Source organism: Bactrocera neohumeralis, chromosome 6 (assembly GCF_024586455.1).
Source record: "Bactrocera neohumeralis isolate Rockhampton chromosome 6, APGP_CSIRO_Bneo_wtdbg2-racon-allhic-juicebox.fasta_v2, whole genome shotgun sequence".
Classification (NCBI taxonomy): Eukaryota; Metazoa; Arthropoda; class Insecta; order Diptera; family Tephritidae; genus Bactrocera; species Bactrocera neohumeralis.
This window is the reverse complement of record NC_065923.1, coordinates 66,492,724-66,513,441: the sequence shown is the minus strand read 5'-3', so window position 1 is coordinate 66,513,441 and position 20,718 is coordinate 66,492,724. Positions and strand designations below refer to the sequence as shown.

General features: G+C 36.1%; 1 protein-coding gene across 3 annotated transcripts in view; it reads right to left on the bottom strand.

The window, feature by feature from the left end:
* Nucleotides 1–7,767: 7,767 nt before the first annotated feature.
* The window catches only part of LOC126761723 (somatostatin receptor type 2-like), a 52,982-nt gene continuing 40,031 nt past the window's right edge, over nt 7,768–20,718 (bottom strand). The window contains exons 2-3 of one of the 3 annotated variants that reach the window (XR_007667391.1): nt 9,041–11,817; nt 7,768–8,909 (exon numbers count right to left, since the gene is read on the bottom strand). Coding sequence is in view for 2 of the 3 variants with exons in the window: in XM_050478098.1 (XP_050334055.1) it covers nt 9,858–11,579 (1,722 nt within the window). In the remaining variant the exon portion in view is untranslated. Of the gene's footprint in view, nt 11,818–12,339; nt 12,421–20,718 lie in introns of all 3 variants that reach the window. The other 2 variants (XM_050478098.1, XM_050478097.1) reach the window with 2 other exon arrangements.

Sequence of the window (20,718 nt, the reverse complement as noted above, 5' to 3'; positions counted from 1 at the left end):
CTTAAGGAAATTTGCAAGCAACTATAAAGCTGAAGGACAGGAAGATGAGGAAAGTAAGGAAGGTGGACGAAGGTACCGTCTCGACGTCGTTCGTGGGGAAACAGGTCGGAGCATCGCTGTGTTCTTGCCTGTTACTATTGGATATCAGGGCCTGGCGGAACCTTGGTGAGCGCTTGGCAAATATCAGTACCTGTGCAGTTGCTAGACTCCTCTGGTCGAACGTAAATCGTAAGAGAATCGTTTTGCTCTCAAAGTTAGGCTTATCCTAATTGTATAGATTTTAACTGATAATTGTAGAATTGGTGACTAGACGATAAGGTAAAAAATTTTACCGGATGAAAGATGAAGTTGATATTTCCTTCTTGGTTGTCTCGTATTTGCGAAATTTAAGATAAAAAATATGGGACCTCACACATTTAATCATCAAGCTGAGCTTGGAACAGAATTCAACGCCTAAAAAGATTTTTAAAGCGTACTGGAGTTCTTCTAACCTAAACGAATCTAAGTATACTTTACAACAAACATCATTGGAACCATATTGAAAAAAACTACCCAAAATATTTTTCAAGTCCCAAAGCCATTTCTCTAACACATATGCACTTTATTTAATATTTCCTTCCTTCTTCCTTTATATTTCATCGTGGCTCCATTTTTCTTTAATTTCCTCAGCTTCCAAGTATTTTATATTCTAGCCACTGCTGATTTATCTGTTGCTACTTTTATGCTTAGTTGATGCTGTTACAATTTTTTTCTTGCTCTTTTGCTCATCATTCGCTGCCTCGAACTCATAAATATTTCAGTTGTGTAGTGCAACATTTTTGGCGAAAGTCAGCTCTCGTGTTGGCTCTGCTCAATTTTTCCCTTTATTCCGTTGTTGCTGTGTGTTAAGTGGCCAACTGCGGTGGCTGCGTCCAGTGCATCCGTTGCCACGGTTTTGCTTTGTTGCCGCAAAAACGTTGATAAATGCATTTTTCATGCAACGTTTAGCGTAACGAGCTATAAAGCGCAAGCGAGTGCGTGAGTCGGAAAAATTTGATAGCTCTGTATATGTAAGTGTGTGCGATAAAGTAAGGAATACGCGTAACAAAATAAAAATGATAATAATCAACTTATTATTGCTCACGTACTTTGTATTATTATCGCGTAAGAGCTAACAAGTTCAAATAAATAAGTAAATAGATAAAGTGCATATAATTTCATACTGTCAGCGCGTCTGCTGAATTTTTGGTCAATTTTTTCTTGAAAAGTTAAAGAACAACTTCTGATTGCCTTGAAATTTAAGAATGCGTGGGACGTTTGACGGGAAAGACTTTGATTTCGTATGTTTTATAGACTTTTGGTCAATTACCGAATATTTTTGTTACAGAAGTCCAGTTTTGAGCCACAGGCGCAGTGTTCTGTATGTTTTACGCCACCTCCGAATGAATAATGGAAGTTTATGAAACGATTTTTTATTCAGTAAAGTGTCTGAAAGTCGGGAGTAGTATGCCTAAGTCTTTGGAATACTACAAATTGACTTCATATGTAATTTGTTAAAAGAGTCGAAAAGACATTAGAAAAGTGGAATCTTGTTGTATATCTCTCAACAAGTGATGGCATCTGTATGAACAAATACTTCTAACTTAAAACCATTAGGAACAAAAAAAACATTATCTTTGTACAAAAGTTTAAACCCTTCACAAATACAAAGTTATGCCTTAAAAGAAAAAACTTTATTTTGATCGGTCATAACTTTTATTTTTGTATGGCAGCTATATGTTATAGTGATCCTGTCTGAAAAATTTCGTTGGAGATTGATAACAGATAATAATCCATGCCAAATTTTGTGAATACATCTTGTTAAATATAAAAGTTTTCCACACAAGCATATAGGTCAGAATCGACTCAGCTCCTTGATGATCATTTATATATATAGTATTATATACAAATTTTATATTTACTGCCTCCAACATTTCCTTCTGTGTGTAAAAAACTGCGTGGCGTCTTATGCAAGGGTGTCGTCGAGTGCTTTCGATACCAAATCAGCTGATTTAATCTCAAAAATATGCCGTAGTTTGAGGTGATTAGGTTGTGTTATGATTTCTCATATTCATATGATGTTTCTCATACGATTGTTTTTTTACAGATAAGCTTTTACCGCATTAAAACAGATCAATCAACTAAGAATTAGATTATCTTTGCTTCAAATTACAAGGCCAGAATATAATTTATCAATTTTTGAAGGCTTTTGGTCAATATTATATCATTTTATAAACAACTTAGTGTAATTGTAAATTGCAAACTATTAAATAACTACCTTATGAATTTCTCTTAATTGCCTCGAGAGTATTCTATTTCAAGGTTCCCTACTTGTTTTTAAAGAAAAAACATAGAAACTTCAAATTTAATGGGGAATGTTTTTTATCATTGGAAAGACATTCTCTGGTATACGGCTATATTTTCTTCACTACGTGCTACTGAACGTGGTATATTCTGTCATACACTATATTATCCAATAATGAATGCTGGGTCTCAAGATGAGTGATCGTGTTGAGAATAGTACGCTCAGTAGGCCGATTATGTTGACCATAAGTTGAGCGAAGCGCGCGAAACACATTCTTACAACGTGAATTCGTAATAAAGTTGAATGATTTGTAGACATTGTTCAGGCGTATGTAAGTATTTCCATGGTGAAATGCCAAACATTAAATACTAAAGCAAAAATAATATGACAGCTTGAAACGACTCCTCCGTAATTTGTCAAGAAAGGCTAGTGGAAAAGGGTCCTTTACTTGGATCACCTTTAAGTTATTTGGCAGTATATTTGAATCTTTTGCCTTTATATGTCAGTTCTAATTTACTCCGGTCTCTGCTTTTTTACCTTCAATAAGCCTAGCAAATACCTCAAAACCTGGATTAGATTTATGATTTTCATAAATTTTGCGTTAATTGAACTAATTATTAACTCCTCACGATAACATATTACTAAGGCCTTAGGTTAGATAAAAGTTGAGGTGTGTTTGAACCTGTGGTCTATTGAGCTCTCTTCTTCCAAAGCTCTATGTTATGTTCTCTCATTGGATTTATCATCCCGATAGCCTGGCTTCTTTTTCTTGTGAATGCGAGACAATCAAGTAGTTTGTTCTTTTTCAAGGTCATAGAACGACTTAGATCTGTGGGATAGTTTCTCGATTAGTGCAGACTAAACTTGTGCAGACCAATTGATTTCTCATATTTTTTACAGAAATTTCGAAGGGAAGATTGTATTATGGTTTTCTCAAATATTTTTTATTAAGATTTACATATCGTCACCTAAAATGTAAAATAACGTAAATTAACTTTTCATAAATTTACAGACGAGGAAAAATTATGTAATAAAAACCACTCATATTAAAAAAAAATTGGGGTTGGTTATAAAATAGTAATGGTTATATCTGACTGCGAAAGCTGAAAATGCTTTGTAATGCTTTGTAAGCAATAAAAAACTCAATTTCGATTTTTGATGATGTTTTGCATTTAAGGTGACGATATACACTTTTCCATGCATTTGAACTCATCAGTCATATCTCCAGGTGTCGAAAGACTTTGACTTCTTAGTTAATTTTTTACGTATGGAATTAAAAAAGTCATTGGCTCACTGCCTGTCACGATGTCATGGATGTGTTTCGAAACACAGATTTCGCGTTATTTAGCATTTCTCTCGACCATTCGACAGGATTCTTTTTGAGCAATTGCCAATTTATATGAGATCCAACATAAATAATTTTTTTATTTTTGAGTATGTACATATAACATCAAAATTGTCAAATTTACGATAGAGTTGTGAGTTGCCAGATTGCAATACTAGGATTGATGAAATGGTTTTCGGTGTGAAAAAAAGAATGAAAATGTTCCGGCCATCAAACAATTACTTTTCAACGAGTCTTTGAATGAAGTTAGATGAATTAAGTGTTTAAGTTAAAAGAAACCATAATATGTGTAAAAATTTTTGGATCAATAAATTTGAAAGTTTCTGGAAAATTCGCCTTTTTCGGCCTTTTAACAGTATATAACCGCTTAAGCTAAATAGAAAATTTCCCATCAACTTGTACCATTAAAGAAATAGAAAGGTAGACCTCTGCCTATGTATCATTTTCATAGTCTAAAATTGCCGTTTTGTGACTTCTAACCTCTTTAACTGAATATATGGAAAATAGGCACGACCTGCTTACCTACTGGCATAAAAGACGGCACACACTGTATAATTTAAGTAATATAAATTATCGAATAACTTTGTATGATACAAGGAGGTTATACTGGCGCGCAGCCAAACTAATTTGAACCCAGAAGTATTCATAATTGGAAAAACTTCCCTTGGTGCATATGATATATTCAGTTAAAATGGAAATGAGTTAGCATTTTGGAGGCAATAATGTTTGGGATCATCCAAACTTTTTTTTTGAGTTCATAATACACATACATACACAAATTGCAAAAAGATTTTGGCAGTTTGCCTACTTTTTCATATTTTCATCAACTGAAACTCCATAACAGTGGCGACCAAAGTTATAAGCTCATAAAGTACACAGGGTTGCTTCGAATTTACAGAATTTCGAATAAATAAATTCTGCTGGAAATTCAAAGTCGAGTGAAATTACAGCAGAAGTGTGTCAGAAACAGACTCTAAAATGCAGATGTGGGTTGCATGGAGACGCATTGTGTGGCAGCCAAAGTTTTGACATGGCCACTGAATTGAAGCGCACACAATAGAAACCAAACATGTGATGATTGTGTGTGAAGAGTAAATCTCATACGCATACATATATACAAATGCCGTTACATATATAAAACTACTTGCATTGTATTTACAACGAGTGGTTGCGCTGACTTGACTTGACGCACAAAAGCCAATTAGAATGACACATAAGTCAGATCGACAGATAGTGGTTTCATGCGTTTCTCACTTTTGGCTTCGGCAAAAGTTCAAAGTGAAAAGTTTTCATTTTAATTTTCATAGTTTTCACATTTATTTGATGTGCGAAACTTTCTGGCAGCAAGGTACGCGGAATATGAGGGGTGACAGCGCAGCTAAGTGAAATAGACCATAATCGCCACTTATTGTGGTCGGCAATGATTCTGTGTCGTGCCACTAATATTGTGGATGAAATTTTTACTAGAAAAGTTTTACCAAATTACGCCTTTCATATATAATTTAACTTGACACTGAGGAAAGTTGAAAAGTTTGACAAGGCATGGTGAGGAAATAAAATTTAACGACAGTGCACATAGCTTCATTTAAGGAAATGATAATAATTGGTGAGAAAATGATAATAGGTTGGTGGTGGAATGCAAAAAATTTATATGGATAGGTTATCGTTGAGCAGGTGTCAAAGTCTCTCAGTGAAATATTAAACTGTGCCTTCTGAGCTTCAGCTTTATTGAGTGAAACTTAATGGAAATATTAAAGCGTCTTTGTAGATCCGGAAAAATGTAAAGGTATTAGTGTTATATAGTCATAAGCTATTGCTATAATATTCAGCTTGAATTGAAATTATAACAGTTGGCATGAGCCTTCTACCAATGTAAAGACATTTGAAGTTCAAGCTACTAATGTCACCAGTCGCTGAATGGGGATTTAACTGGAAGTAGTTAAGATGTCTCTTCTTCTTCTTAATTGGCGTAGACACCGCTTACGCGATTATAGCCGAGCTAACAACAGCGCGCAAGTCGTTTCTTCTTTTCGCTACGTGGCGACAATTGGATATTCCAAGCGTAGCCAGGTCCTTCTCCACCTGGCCTTTCCGACGGAGTGGAGGTCTTCTTCTTCCTCTGCTTCCTCCGGCGGATACTGCGTCGAATACTTTCAGAGCTGGAGTGTTTTCGTCCATCCGGACAACATGACTAAGCCAGCGTAGCCGCTGTCTTTTAATTCGCTGAACTATGTCAATGTCGTCGTATATCTCGTACAAATCATCGTTCCTTCGAATGCGATATTCACCGTGGCCAACGCGCAAAGGACCATAAATCTTTCGCAGAACCTTTCTCTCGAAAACTCGTAACGTCGACTCATCGTTAAGATGTCTCACCAGAGACTAAATTCAAATACCACGGGAAGCAGTAAGACTTTGGAGTTCGCTCTTTCGGGGAGTATAGTTGTTGCTGTAGCCTAAACTCAAATACTGACTAAGCTGACTTTGTGTTAATTCAATGTGGAGTCGCATTGTGGCCGGGTACCGAAGTCAGAGTGCGACAGATATTTTAGATGAGCCTCGAAGTCAATCAAGGTGGAATAGGTATCCATTCCAACTTACCAATTGGTTCCAAATAATTCTTATATTGTTTTACGCGCTCATTAAGGAATTGTTCTGATCCGCTGTTCTCTTGAGCACGACGCAGAAAGAGCAGAGCAGAGCATCTTGTTTACTTCACTTTCTATTTTTTATTTAGTTTATCGATAAACAGATATTAATATCCAGAAACATTGTAATGTCTCGTATTGGTTATAGAGTGTCTACCTCATACCCTCATTATCGATGAGAATAATATGATCTTCTGAGGCAATGTGAAAACATTATGACTGAAAGAATTGTAAAGCTAAGCCTCTCTCGTCAGACTACACTGGTTAACAAAATTTTCATATTTTTTGTCACATGAAATCTAATATCAAATTTTGAATGTACTATGCCTCTAAACAATAGTATGTGAATAAAAAAAACGTTCACGTCAGGTTTTCTTGTGACATCAAAACATATATTTTCTTAATAAGTATAAAAATTAACTATATTAGGAAAAATTATTGCTTAGTATAACTAAAATACTAATTGATTTTCGTGAATATTTATTTTCTGGAAGGCCTTTTTTAAGTATCAAGCAATAGTCCGCTGACATTCCTGTGCTCCATTTGCCTTGTCTGTGCTTCGCCATTAAGAAAATGTCTTTATGTTCACAGTACACAAATTTTTCGGCAAGGAATCAAGATGTAAGCCCAGAATATATATTTTCAAGGACATCAACGTTTTATATGACATTATAAGTTCAAGCCAAGCCAAGCATTATGGTAAAATTTCTGTTCCCAGAAACAGTGCGTAGTATCTTTAGTACAATTTTTTCTTCAGCCCTTTCTGAAAGTTATAGAAATGAACAATATAGAGCCTCAACAAAACGATACTAGAAAACAGTCGAGGATGTATAATCGTAACTATGTGAAAAATATTGTTGTTTTCGAAGAATTACTAATTAAACGTGGAACAATGTCGAATGGATCAAGTTGAATTAACTAAGTACCGTGTATTCTTACCATATTGAAGACTCGTGAAATATATATATTGCCAACAAAAACAGTATTTTTCAGTGTTATCACCTTTTTATAAGTGGCTGGTACTTTCCAGTCCTCTTACTAATCACCATTGAATTGCTCATTCTGAGCGACAACGATCACTGGAAAGCCACAAGTACTTGCAAAGTTATAAGTTCCTTTTATAAGTTGTTTATAAGAAAATAGCCTCGCTTTCTTTCACTTTTGCTTTTTCTCTTTTGTTTCTCTATCTTTCTTAGCTAAAAATGTCCTGTCTGTAGTTTTCACCATAATCTAAGTAGTAACTCTATGAATTCGAGTTCAAGCTAGCTTTCTTTTAAAATTACTCAGCCTTTTGTACAAGTTTGCATTATTTACATATGTCAATACTTACCCAATGTATATAAAAAACTTAAACATTTTTAATATTTTCCTACATTTATTATATAATAATATTAATATATTTCGAATACATAAAATTTGGACAACTTTCTTAAAATTAAAACTTAAAAGTTATTTATACAATTTTTTTACATTCTTATAAAGGCCAAAAATGTGTTTATTCTTATCTTATAGTATATTTTTTCACCAATAGTGTACGTAAATGCTTTGTTTGAATAAAATAAATTCTTTTTTTCAACAATTTTATCAATAAATTACGGGTTTTTCATCTATTATCTTCTCGTTTAAACTCAAAATATATTTTTTATTACAACATTTTTATTGTGTTAACATTTATCAAATTCGAAAAAGTTTTCTTCAGCAAATTTTTCAATTACAAAGTTTATGTGTTAGGGAGTAGACGGTTATAAAGACAGATGCAGATTCGAGAAGTTTTTGGTTTTTGAAGTTTAATATTTTTTTATATAAATATTAAATATTTTAAATATTATTTTTTATTTTATATTTTGTGTTTTATACTTTGTGTTTAATATTTTATATTTTATATTTTATACTTCATACTTAATTTTTTATTTTATATCTTATATTTTACTTTTTTTCTTAATTAATATACATATATACATTTAAAGATTATTATATGTTCTTAAGAATTTGCAGATGTTTTCGTTTTTATTAATTTATAATTTTTAGAATTCAATAACATTTTACAATTTTTGAAAAATTTTGTATTCTTTCAGTCTTCTTTAAAAATTTGGGAGATTGACAGAACATTTTGTAGATTTATGTTGATGATCGGGCATCGTTGCTTTAACGAGAAAGTTTCGAAACTAGTATTTTATGCTTTCATTATGTGTTAACATATTCGTCTTATGATGTTGCCTTTGTTTGTTTTTCGTTTTGCACGAAAAAAAGTCAGTAAACCGGAACCGGCTATAAGACTTTCGGAAATCCCCCAGTTCACCCTCGAGAAACTGTAATTGGCCTCTGGCAAGCTCAAAACTTACAAATCGCCCAGACTGGACGGGATGCCAGCAGAAATTCTCAAAACATTGTACAATACCTACCTCGAGAAACAACAACGAAATCAACAGGGAAAGGGTATCCCAGCTTGTCATCAGCGTACTGCCCACTATACACACAGCGGTAAAGCTCTATGAAAGACTAAATAAACATGGACTGGAGGCGGCTATCAATGAAGCTGGCGGACTCTCTCTTGGGCAGAACGGTTTTAGACTCGGAAGGACAACTATAGACGCTATCCGCAGCGTCATGGAAAACTTAGAAGCCGCATAGCGTAGATGCCCAAAATACAAGCGAATAGTTCTTTTGGCGATTTGAAGCGTTCGAAACGCCTTCCATAGCGCGTTATGGGCGGACATGATCGACGCTTCAGAAAAAATTTTAGAATCCGTGACTACGTCAATGCTGTGGTGCAGAGCTATCTGAGTGTGGAGAAAACTGCTGTACCAAACTAGAGAGGGAATAATGCGAACGCGGTTCCAGGGTGGGCGACGGTTCCTTAGAGGGGGAGGGGGTTTTACCACCTCTCACCCTCAAAAAAAAGAATGAAAAAATCCTGCCCACTTTTAGGATTGTAAATAAAAAATAATCACAATAACAACATATATGAATTGAGTTCTACAGCAAGTTTAGTGGTAGATACTGGTTATTGCATACTTTTAGGGTTACAATTAAAATAAATAAATTACACATTAAAAAAATTTTATATCAATGAATTTTGTTTTAGAGTTATATAAATTTTTAGTAATTTGCTTTACATCCTGTTTGGATTAATATTGGTTTTTTGTAACTTTATTAGGAAAAGTTATTGGTATACAAAACTATATTTTTTATGATTTTTTATAATTAATACATTATTTATAATCTCATGCCGGCAGTAGAATAATATAATTTTGTACCACAAATGTGTTTCACGAAATTTCCACCGGGTCTAATGGCTGAAACTAAGTACCTAGTTTATATTTTGAAGCATACATTTGAGCAAAAATTAATTGAATGTGTGCCAAAGTACTGACTTTTGAAAATATACGTGCTGTTTTTGTTTAAAGGTAAAAAATCTTAAACAATACAACAATATTTTGACATCTATTTCCACATAAAACTTTAGTAACGATCAATCATATGATTAGTAATTTTTATGTTTTGTGTAAAACGCCTAAAAGTATATGCATAAAACCGCTGTCTACAAATCCGTTTGCAGCACCTTGCTGATCACATCATCGCGCTCTACCAGCGCGCACATCGGACGCTCATGATCAAGCACTAGTATCATCTCTTCACCCTCAAGTGTCGCCGCGCGCACCGTTGTGCGTCCATTTGGTTGCAGGGTTGCAGTAGCGCTGCCAGCGGTTACATCTGTCGACGCGGTTGCAGTTGCCAGTAGCATGGCTGACGCCTTCTCACCCGCTGGCGCTATGGTTGTTGAAGAAGTTGTAACCGAGGAACTGTTATTTGCGCTTGTTGTTGCTATAAAATGTGGCTCATTTTCGTTAGCGCTGAGCAGACGCTTCTGCCGATGTTTGCTGTTGCTTTGCTTCGCCAACAAACTTGGCTCAGCCTGCAGTTGAGCGTTCACTTCATGCTTAGTCACACAAGTGAAAGCTTTGTAAAAGCTCTTGCGAAAGTTGTCACTAAGAAAAGCATAGAGTATCGGATTTACAGCAGAGTTGGAGTAAACCAGACAGCAGAGCAGTAGGAAAATGAGTATTTCAAGTCGTGAGAGTGGACTTTCCATGGGATTAGAGTTGATAAGCGCCAGCTGTGATATCCAATATGGCAGCCAACAGCATACGTAAACAGTGATGACGGTGAGCACAAGGCGCGTCACTTTGCGGTGCGAACGTTTCTTCTCTTTCGACTTGTGCTTTGAGCCAACTGCATGCAGCTTACGTATGACCAAACAGTAGAAACATAAAATGAAACTGAGTGGCGTGCCGAAGCCGAGAAAGAATATGTACAGCGTGAACGTAGTCGCCGAATGCCTTTTATACGTTTCAGGCCATTTTATATTACAAGTGAGATTCACGCCATCATCTTGGCTAACAGTGCTCGCATACAGTATGACCGGCAGCATAAGCGCAGCCGAAGTGAGCCATGCTATAGCCGATACAATCTTAGCGATGCGTTGCGTGCGGTATTTCGTCGAGGTGATCGGATGACAAACTGCGAGGTAGCGATCAGCAGACATGATCAGTAGAAAAATAGATGAGGTGAATTGCGTAATCGAAGTGCTAACCATATAAGCTTTACACATGTATTCGCCGAAGCGCCAACCACAAATACGCATGGTATACAATAAAAATGGTATGCCGATCAGAAAGCATTCGTCGGCGATCGCCAAATTGAGTAAATAAATATTCGTCACAGTCTGCATCTTTGAAAAACGCAACACGACGTAAATGACGAGCGTATTACCAAAGATGCCGACAACGCAAACGAGCGAGTAGAGTATGAATGTGGTCAGATCGGGGAATGAATTGCGATTCCCCAAACAGTGTTCATAAAAAGTGAGTCTGCGTGGCGTATGCTGACCGGTCAGTGCTGCATGCACGTGGGTTGCATTGTATGCCGCTGACGTGTGCGTGGTATTACGTATATTTCGTGGCGTTACAGTGCGCCTATCGGTTGACATTTGCTGCGCGCTCGACTGCTGACTCGGCGTTACAGTACTTATGTTGTCTTTTTCCGCAGTACTCATCACGCGCGTCACTGTACTGCTGGCAGGCCAAATTGTCGTCAACGCTTCTGCTTTGTCGCGCTCAATCGTTTCACCGCCCTCAGCTGTCATGCGCACCGGTGCCCCACCTGCTATTTCCATGCAATTGAATAACAAAAATGCGCTGCTGAAGATGATCAATGTCATGCGATTCGTCGCCGTCGTCGTTGCTGGCCGTTGCCACCACATTTTTGTGGTATTGAATTTCGTTAAGGGTTTTGCGCTTGACTGATTTGCTGCCGATGGACAGCTGACAGCTGTCAGTTGAGTTTTAATGCTTTTACGCTTCAATAATGTATGCCTTGTTGTTGGCTATTAAAAGCTTCGCAAGTTCTTTATTCATTCAAGTGATTTTAATATTTTCTTGTATGTATGGTATGTAAGCATGGACGCGTTGAAAGTCAATGAGGCGTTGTTATAGATTGACCTGCAAGTGAAATATTAAATTGAAAATTTGTACAATAAAGTCAATACTTGTACAGGTTAATGTAGCATAACTGTAGGCTTGTATTGTATTATATTAATATACAAGTATGTTTACATACTATATATACTCTCTTTTCGGTATATCTATAGTGAAAGGCTGCGCTTCAAAAAGTTTAATGTTTACGATTTGTCACTTGAAATTATGTTAAAGTTCCTGACTGAAAGCGTTCAAGCGTTAATTATTAAAATTTTCCGCCTAAAGGTATGCTTTAGTAAAAAAAAATTTACAGATTTCACTGTTGTATGATTCCGGTGTTTTAACGTGCTATGAATATATGTATACTCCCTATATATATACGTTTAATTTCATGTTATATTACTCGATTTAAGAGTGTGGAAATATACGAGTTGGCAAAATGCTTTTAGATTCTGTCTCTAAAGAAGCTAAAGTCCTCGCTTTAGCGCAGTTCACTAATTGTGACGATGACAGGGGTTGGTGACCTTAAAAGCTTGTTGCACTTACTTTAATTTGTAGTGTAAAGATGTAAGCAGAAGTTCGTTTTAGCGAAGTTCACTGATTGTGAAGACTACATGGGTTGGTGACCTTAAAAGAAAAAATTACCAAGATAATTATTTTAAAAATGACTTCAATGCGCAATAAAAGCAAATAAGAGAACTTCATACTTGAGGAGTACCTTCGCAGGAGCACTTTGTAATAGTACACAGACGGCTCGATAAGGGCAGATGGAATCGGGGCCAGCATAGTGGTACCACACCAAACTGTCAGTACCCATGGGCAGGTTTCTAAGCATTTTTCAAGTTCATGTCTACATCATTAGCAAATAGGCAGGAATTATTCTAGAGAAACTATAACGGGAAACGTATTGCGATCCTCAGTGATAGTTGGGTGCCCCTTCAGGCAATCTCGTCCACTGAAATGGTGTACTTTGAAATTACCTTCGATCTGAACTTTGCGTAAGTCAATACATATAGTGAGTGGTCTAATCTCTTTTGGCTTGGCTTCACTACTTAGACTTACAACTCACTTTTGATAACAAAAAACAGCAAGTACATCGAATATTTTACTTCTAGTGAACATTTAATAGTTACCTCAAAATTTGGTGAAATTGTTAAACTTTGAAACCAAAAGTTTCGCTCCTAAATGTATGCTACTATTAGTAGACAAGCATACTATAAATTTCTGGTTATATTAAGGAAAAGCATTGAAAAATTCTTGTATGTTAGTAGTCAAACTAATATTTTATTTTGCACACAAGGCTTAAGGCATGCGTTATATGTTTAAAACGAAATCAACAATTGCCACTTAAATTTATGCAGTTTCGCTTCGTTATGAATTGCGCATAAAGAAACAAAAACAAACAACTTGGTATTTATATAACAGACTTACGTGCGAACGTACAAAATAACTGTTATACATAAATATTTACACATTGTATGCGGAATTGAAAATTCCAATGAATTTATGACCATTTTGTAGGTTTACGTATGGCTGCCTGTATGTCAAAGTATTTACTCCGTAGAAGAAATTCATATTCATTTATTTGCGTAAATGAAAATCTCTCAATTTGTGGATATAAATAAATAAATACGCATAAGTGCGGTAGAAGCGCCCGAAACTATACTATAGGTATGCATACGAGTGTATATGCTTTTAGGTGTCAAATAATATATGCCAATGGAAGCTATTTCACTGATTTGAATTATAAAATAGTACAAAATAAGCATATACATATTAATATATAACTGTATTTACTAGGAAGTGTGCATAATTTCACTTGAAAACATTGCGGATTTGTTTTTCGCACATTGCAAACTATACATTACATACACACAGGCGCATAAGCGTGGCGGAGCAATTTGTTTAATTAAAATGCATACTACAGCCTGTTTTACGTAACGCAATTATTAAGTCCGCCTATACGTATGCTTGGCGCAAACAACAACACATTGTATACGCTGAGTGGCAACTCGAATCGATTTGCTGAAAATGATTTTCAAACTGATTTATACGGCAAACAAATTTGTTATCCCACCATTTCTGCGAAAATCTGATTAAGCGCAACCGTTTGCTCCACGCTTTATGCTTCATGCGTCATTTAATCTGCAGTTGCATACCTGTAGGCGCTGCAGCCATATTCAATCCTTTTATTAAAACGTTTGCAGTTATGAAATATCTTGAAAATTTATGCTCCGTAATAGGCTTTTTGCAATTCATTACGCAGCTTCAGTCGTCACCTAGTTGAGCGTGTTATATGTGCGCCTAAAAGCACACAAATGCCATGATGTATGCAAAAAGCCTAAGCAATCTTGTCAGCCACACAAGTTTTGCAATTTACTGGTATTAATTGTAGGCGACCCCAACTCGATGATTTAATTTGCCTCAAATGTCAAATGTCTATGTGCACATGCGAGGTCAGGGGCAGTTCGTTAAACTTTGTGTAGAGGATTTTATACACTTGCGTATACATCTAATGCAAATAAATCGCTTTAAAGTGTTTGCTTATTATTTGCACACTTCAGTCGGTGTTTGTGTGTGTGTGTGTTTGCCAATTGGCGCCGTTGTCTGTGCCAGTGACACGCATTTTCGTATCAATTTACCCGAATAAATTTACCCGCTCAACGTGAGCTTTTGTGCTTAAAAGGCGCTCACAAGCAAATGCAAACAAATAAATGTGCGCACTCATTCAGACATGCGATTAAACATACATATACAATTTATATGTATGTATGTATATGTGTTTGTATATAAATTTTAAATATTTTTGCCGCCAGCAAGGCAAACAAACTCGATTGATTTTTATTTAAAATCACTCCAACACTAGTTCAAAGTGAATGCGAAAAGAGTTCAGAGTTGCTTTACAATTTAATAGTGAACATATTTCTTGACTTAGAATTTCATATAATAAATACTTTAAATTGAAAGTAGGACGTGAAGGCAGCTCAAGAAGTTACATCTTACATCCACTTGCAAATCAGAGAAATCGTCTTTTTCGTGAATTTTTCTGAAGATGCGTTTTATTTAATAAACAACAAAAAATAACGTGCATATACAGAATTTTATATAAATTAACAATCGATGGTTCTTTTTGAAGGTCCAGCCGTTTATAAGAAAATTTCCTCATCGAAAGATATAATCTTTTCATTATTTTTGGACTTTCGGTTATACCTTTACAAATAAAAAAGATTTCTTAGGTTAATACTACTAAAATAGTTAGGAAGTCTGCAGCTGGAGTGGAAAGAGAGCTCCTGACAGTAAGCCTCTCTGCCAAACTTCACCCCAAACATTTACCCATCTGTAAAGAAGCTTACTGCCCCTGTACTATAATGGCTTCATCCAACTCACAACTCTTCTGTCGGTATATGGGCAGAGAAGGAGCCGTCAGAGTTCGGTTTGGTGAATCTATGATCCAAGTGATGCGGTATGAAGTCAAAATGAGTGGGAATTTCCGTGTGTTCAAACACGTGTTCTTTTAGGAACCCAGACTCTCTGATCTTGATAGAAACTTTCGCAGCCATACACCTTAGGACAGTCTCTACGGCCAATATGTGCAAAATGGCGTTAAGTGCCATAGTTGGAGGGGATCTTAGTCCCAACACATGCTGATGAGCACCGCCCGTTGAACGCTCTCGAGTTTTTTTGCAAGATTCTTTATAGTAACTTGATTTTGATTGGTAAGTTTGTATGGTATCTGTATATATAACAGATATGACTCGATCTCAACAATTACTATGAAGAATGCACCACTGTCTTAGATAATCACTCATGCCAAACTTGGTGAAGATATCTTGTCAAATGAAAAAGTGTTTCACATATCAGCTATATACTTGTAGTATGGTGATCTGACCACAGTTTCTACTGATATTGCGTCACTGCTGAAGGCAATAATCCAGACAAATTCCTTGAAGATATAAAATACCCTATTCATCGTTTAAAAATATACCTACTAATTAGCTTTGTAATACGGCAATCCAGAAAAGTTTTGAGTTTTGAAAGCAAACAGGTATTTACGAGCCAAAATCCGTTTAAAAATCATGTTTATGCTAAGAGGTATTTTCGTATGTACAAGGTGCGTTCCAAAGTAAACATTTAAGTCCTGTTTTTTTGGCAAAATCAATTTATTTTATTCCAAATAGTCTCTTTCTGCTCCTATACAGCTTTAGGCACGGTCCAAAAGTATGCCGAACGAGTGTTTTAGCTCCTTGGCCGGTATGGCCGCCAGTATGCCAGTGCAAGCCTTTTGAATGACCTCCACGTCTGCATAACGCTTTACTTTCATGGGCAAATGCATTTTTCCGAAAAGGAAGAAGTCGCACGTTGCCATATTAGCTGAATACGGGGAGTGGTTAATGGTTAGAATGTGATTTTTGGTCAAATAATCGTTCTTCCAATGTTGGATTCTGAGCAATTTTTGGTCGTCGGTCAATTTGTGCGGAACAAACCGTGCGCACAACTTTCGTAAGCCCAAATGTTCGGTCAAAATGCGATAAATCGATGTTTTGGCGATATTCCATTCCACTGCCATGAATTTCAATAATGATTTCGGCTGATTTTTGATGAATTCACACACAGTTTCGATGGAATTTCCGGTGATCACGGATTTTGATTGGTCCACATGTTAATCGTCATTTATCCGTATATCCTCACGTCCACTTTGAAAACGCTGTAACCACTCGTGCACTCTGTAGATACCTTGTACACAGAAATAGTCATCAATGTTAATTTCCTAGAAAATTTCTGTCAGTTTTTCAAAAGTAGATCCGATTAATGTCAAAGAAGTTGAATACGTTTTTAATGAAGACACACTTTTTTAGATAATAGATATTTCTTATACATACTATATAATTTAATATGGTACATTGATTTGGGTTCTGCAGAACAGATATTTGTTTGCTCTGGGTTCCAACTAGACTATTTTATTCACTAAATTGAGAAGGAATTTACAAAATATCAGCGGTAGCTTCATTTAAAACTCTAATTGACAAAATTTAGTTAGACTAAGGAGATCAAATACTCCCGGTACACTCGATTTCTGACCTGATTAAAAAGTAGTTCAATTGAACTTTTTAAATCGTCCATACAAGAGGTGAAATTTTTACATTACTTGCTGATTTTGAAGTACCTGCTAAGGGTAAGCTTTGAAAAAGAAAATTCCTAAAGCATTAGTTGAAAACGTCTTTAAGTAAAAGACTACGAAATTTAAGCAAGATAAATGTATGCAATTCTTCACACAAAATTTTGTTTAAATTCTTCTGTGAAAACTGTCAAATACAGGGTATTATGATTTTCCGCCTAAAACTGTATTACAAAGGTACATGCTATTATGATGTTCCGCCTAAAGGTATATTAAGTAATTAAATTTACAGTTACTTTGTTAAAATTTGAAGTTTGTGCTGCAGATGTGGAGACGATTTTTAAGTTATACTGTATTTGTTACTTGCTGGTAGTAGAATATTCGACGGAAAGAAAAGGAGGTGCCCGTATCAAGACTGGCTTTAATTCCGGGTTCTGTTTTTGCTTTAGTCGAAAGGTTCAAGAGTTAGACACACTTAATCAGCGGAACAGTTAAATAATTTGCTGATTTTGCAATGAATTCTTAACCAATCTTGTCATTCTTAACCGAAACGTTCCTAAAAAGCTTTCAGGATTATAAACTATAAAAGCATGCCACAAAACTCAAGATAAAAATATCTGTATATAATGGATTTTCAACTCTATTTCTTGTGTTAATAATAATATAAAATATAAAAATTTAACGGATTGGCTATAGATTTCAGTACATAAAATTCTGCAGAAACGTTTTTTGAATCTCTATTATAAAGAACATAGCAGTATTATTCCAGATGTCGCTGTAAAAAAATAAGTAACCTATTGATCAGGACTACACTATTTCTAGACTTGGACAATTTAGTTTCTCAGAAGCATGTGCATTCATCGATCTTGTACCCAACCATGACCGAACTAGTTCCACATGCGTTGGATTTTCTACTACAATTTCCCACATTCACAAACACACATCCTCACACCGCACTCAATCACTATTTGCGTGAATAGCCAAAATGCAAATAACTCACAATGCGCTCCCAAATGTATGCCACACACCACATACACGTGTGCACCACAAACATACACACTTATTTATATATATGTAGCTATGTTATATTTGCCTTCTTCACTTGCTTGCCGCCTGCTCACCCGCCGTGCATTGCCAAGCAAAATTATAACGTTTTTCATCATCATGAGTATTCTTGTATGTGTGCGTGTTTGTGATTCCGGGAAATGAGTTGCTACTTTCTGCTGGCATTTCGGTTGACTTCACTTCCGTTGCTCTACTTGAATTTAAAGTGTTGCCACGCGCACAACGGTGTCACAAGCATATGCGCCTGCCGAGATGCTCTTTAGCAACATAACAACAAACACATTTACTCATATTGTTATTATTGTTGTTGTGTAAATAAGTTGATTTTATTATTAAATGATGCTCAATTGAATTTCGGGTATTGTGTGCTGGTTTAGAGAAATTGACAGGAGCGCGCAGATGCTGAACAGGGTGCAGAGTGAAGTATGAAATGAAGATCTGTTGTGATTAGTTTCACTACATTAAATTGCTTATTGCAAGCAACACGCGTGAAATATGTTTTAAATCGCCAAAACGTTGATTAAAACTGTAAACGTAATGAAACTGATTTAACTCCAAGTGTCACTTTATTTGAACATGCCATATTCTTTGAAGAATCTCAACAAACTACCTGTAGAATTTCAGAATCATCCAAATTATCGCTTTTATCAGTCAAAAGGTGGACGAGAGAAATTTCAAATTATAGATCCCATGGGTAATTACCTCTCTCTCATTAATAATAGGTGGTTTGTCGCTCTTTCTCTCTATCCCTCTTTTTCTCTCCTTTAATATGTTATTTAAAACATCTGTAATATAAACTAACTATTATACATATATGCTTAGATAATTATTTAAAAGCTTAGATAAAGACAGGTTCCCCAAAATGGCCAGAGAGATCGAGAAAGAAAGAGATTGAACATGATAGAGGGAATGAGGAAGAAAGACAGAGAAAGATGCGTAAGTTCCATAATAAAAAAAATTCGAAGACATTTCTACTCTTCTTTGTAAGGACCCATCTTTTGATTTTACCTTTAGAGAGTGAATGTGAGATAGAAAGAAAAACAGAAAAATTTTCGTAAGTTCCATAATTAAAAAATTGAAGAAATTTCTGCTCTCCCTGTGAAGACCTATCCTGTCATTTTCTTTTAGTTCATGGTCGAGGCTGTCGAGATAAGTTAGGCCTTATGTACTCTCACAGCGTTCGCAATCAGCGTTGCATTTTTTTATGAGGAAGAATCGGTTCGACATCTGGGTTAGAAATTAATCGTATATGAAATATACGTCTTGAAATTGGTCGCAATTTACAGGATATATGGATACCAGTATAGATAATCGACCAGATCTTTTCCCCATAATTCTCCTAATCAATGTTGTTTGCATGTGTAAGGCGCTAAGTGGAGTTCTGCTCTAACCAGCGAGTTAATTAAGCTTCTAGTGAATATCCAAGCAGAAATTAAGGCTATACATAGCGCCTACACTCAGTCTACACTTAGCGTCACTCCCTTAATTTAAGTAAGTAGGCAATAACTAGACTGCTAGTGGGTAACACGGTAAAAATTATCTGGCTTCGCCGTTATTTAGGAATAGAAGGAAACAAAAATAGTCGGCCCACTAGTAGGGAGCCAGTAATAAAATTTTCCTAAGAGACCTTAGACCATACAGCTTTTCAAGAGTTGTTGAATCAATGCATTCTAGAAAGATACCTCCGGTCTTGGAACTCTAGCACCGCAGTGCATGTCGCAGAAGTACTTTAAGCTAGTGCTGATGTTAGATAGCCCGAAAAGCGTTCACTTTTATTGAAAAGAGAACTCCGCAACAAAATGGGGGTCATCAGAGGATACCACCTCAAAATTCTCACCTTCAGAAACTTGGTAAAGTGGAATTGGCGGAATGCATAAGATAATTAGAAGCTGGAATATTATCTTTGCGAATGCTCTGCTTTCAGCCGGTTAACCCAGGATATCTTCCATGGCTTCAAATGTTTCAGGAAAAAAATCAGGTAATTTAACAAATCTTCTGAGTTAGTGGGTAATACTTAATTGATTACCATTTGGGAGCGCAATGAGCCTAATGATAGTCTAAGTGCGCTCGCTGCGGTCAGGCGGCTAATCTTCAACCAACCAAGCAAACCTCTGTTCTAAAGGTGAGAGTTTCGCTTATGATCCATGGAACGCGATCAAAAAGTGAGTACTGGAAAGTAAACAACTCGGTCACGGGGATAAATTTCTTTGTCCGCACGACAGCAACCCCAGACTAGCTACGAATTCAAAGAGATGCTATCAGTTGTCACCTGTTGACTCACATTTTATCCGGCTAATAGCTGTTATTCCGATGATCTATTCCTGTTTGGATTGCTAAGTTGGTAATGAGAGTCGAGACTGTGTAGGATTGGACACCAACGAAGGCACCAAGAGCTATTCTATTTTAAGTGGATTACCCTAAAGTTCAGTATTAGGTCTTATTTTATTGAATCTCGTCTTTGATGGGGTGCTAAGAATAGAACAACCAAAAAACGTGAAGCTAATCGCATACGCGGACGACCTAACAACTTCATGACCTCCAAAATAAGTGTAATGAGTGCATAAATTGTCTGCGCCAATGGTTTTCTTCCATTAGTTTGTAATTGGCTGAGCACAAAACAGAAGAATTGCTCATAAGCACCAGGCAAATTGAGGAAAAATAACTGTCACTATAGGAGAGTTTGTCATTACTTGACAGCCACGCTTGAAGTATTTAGGGGTAATATTGGACTCTATACTGAAATC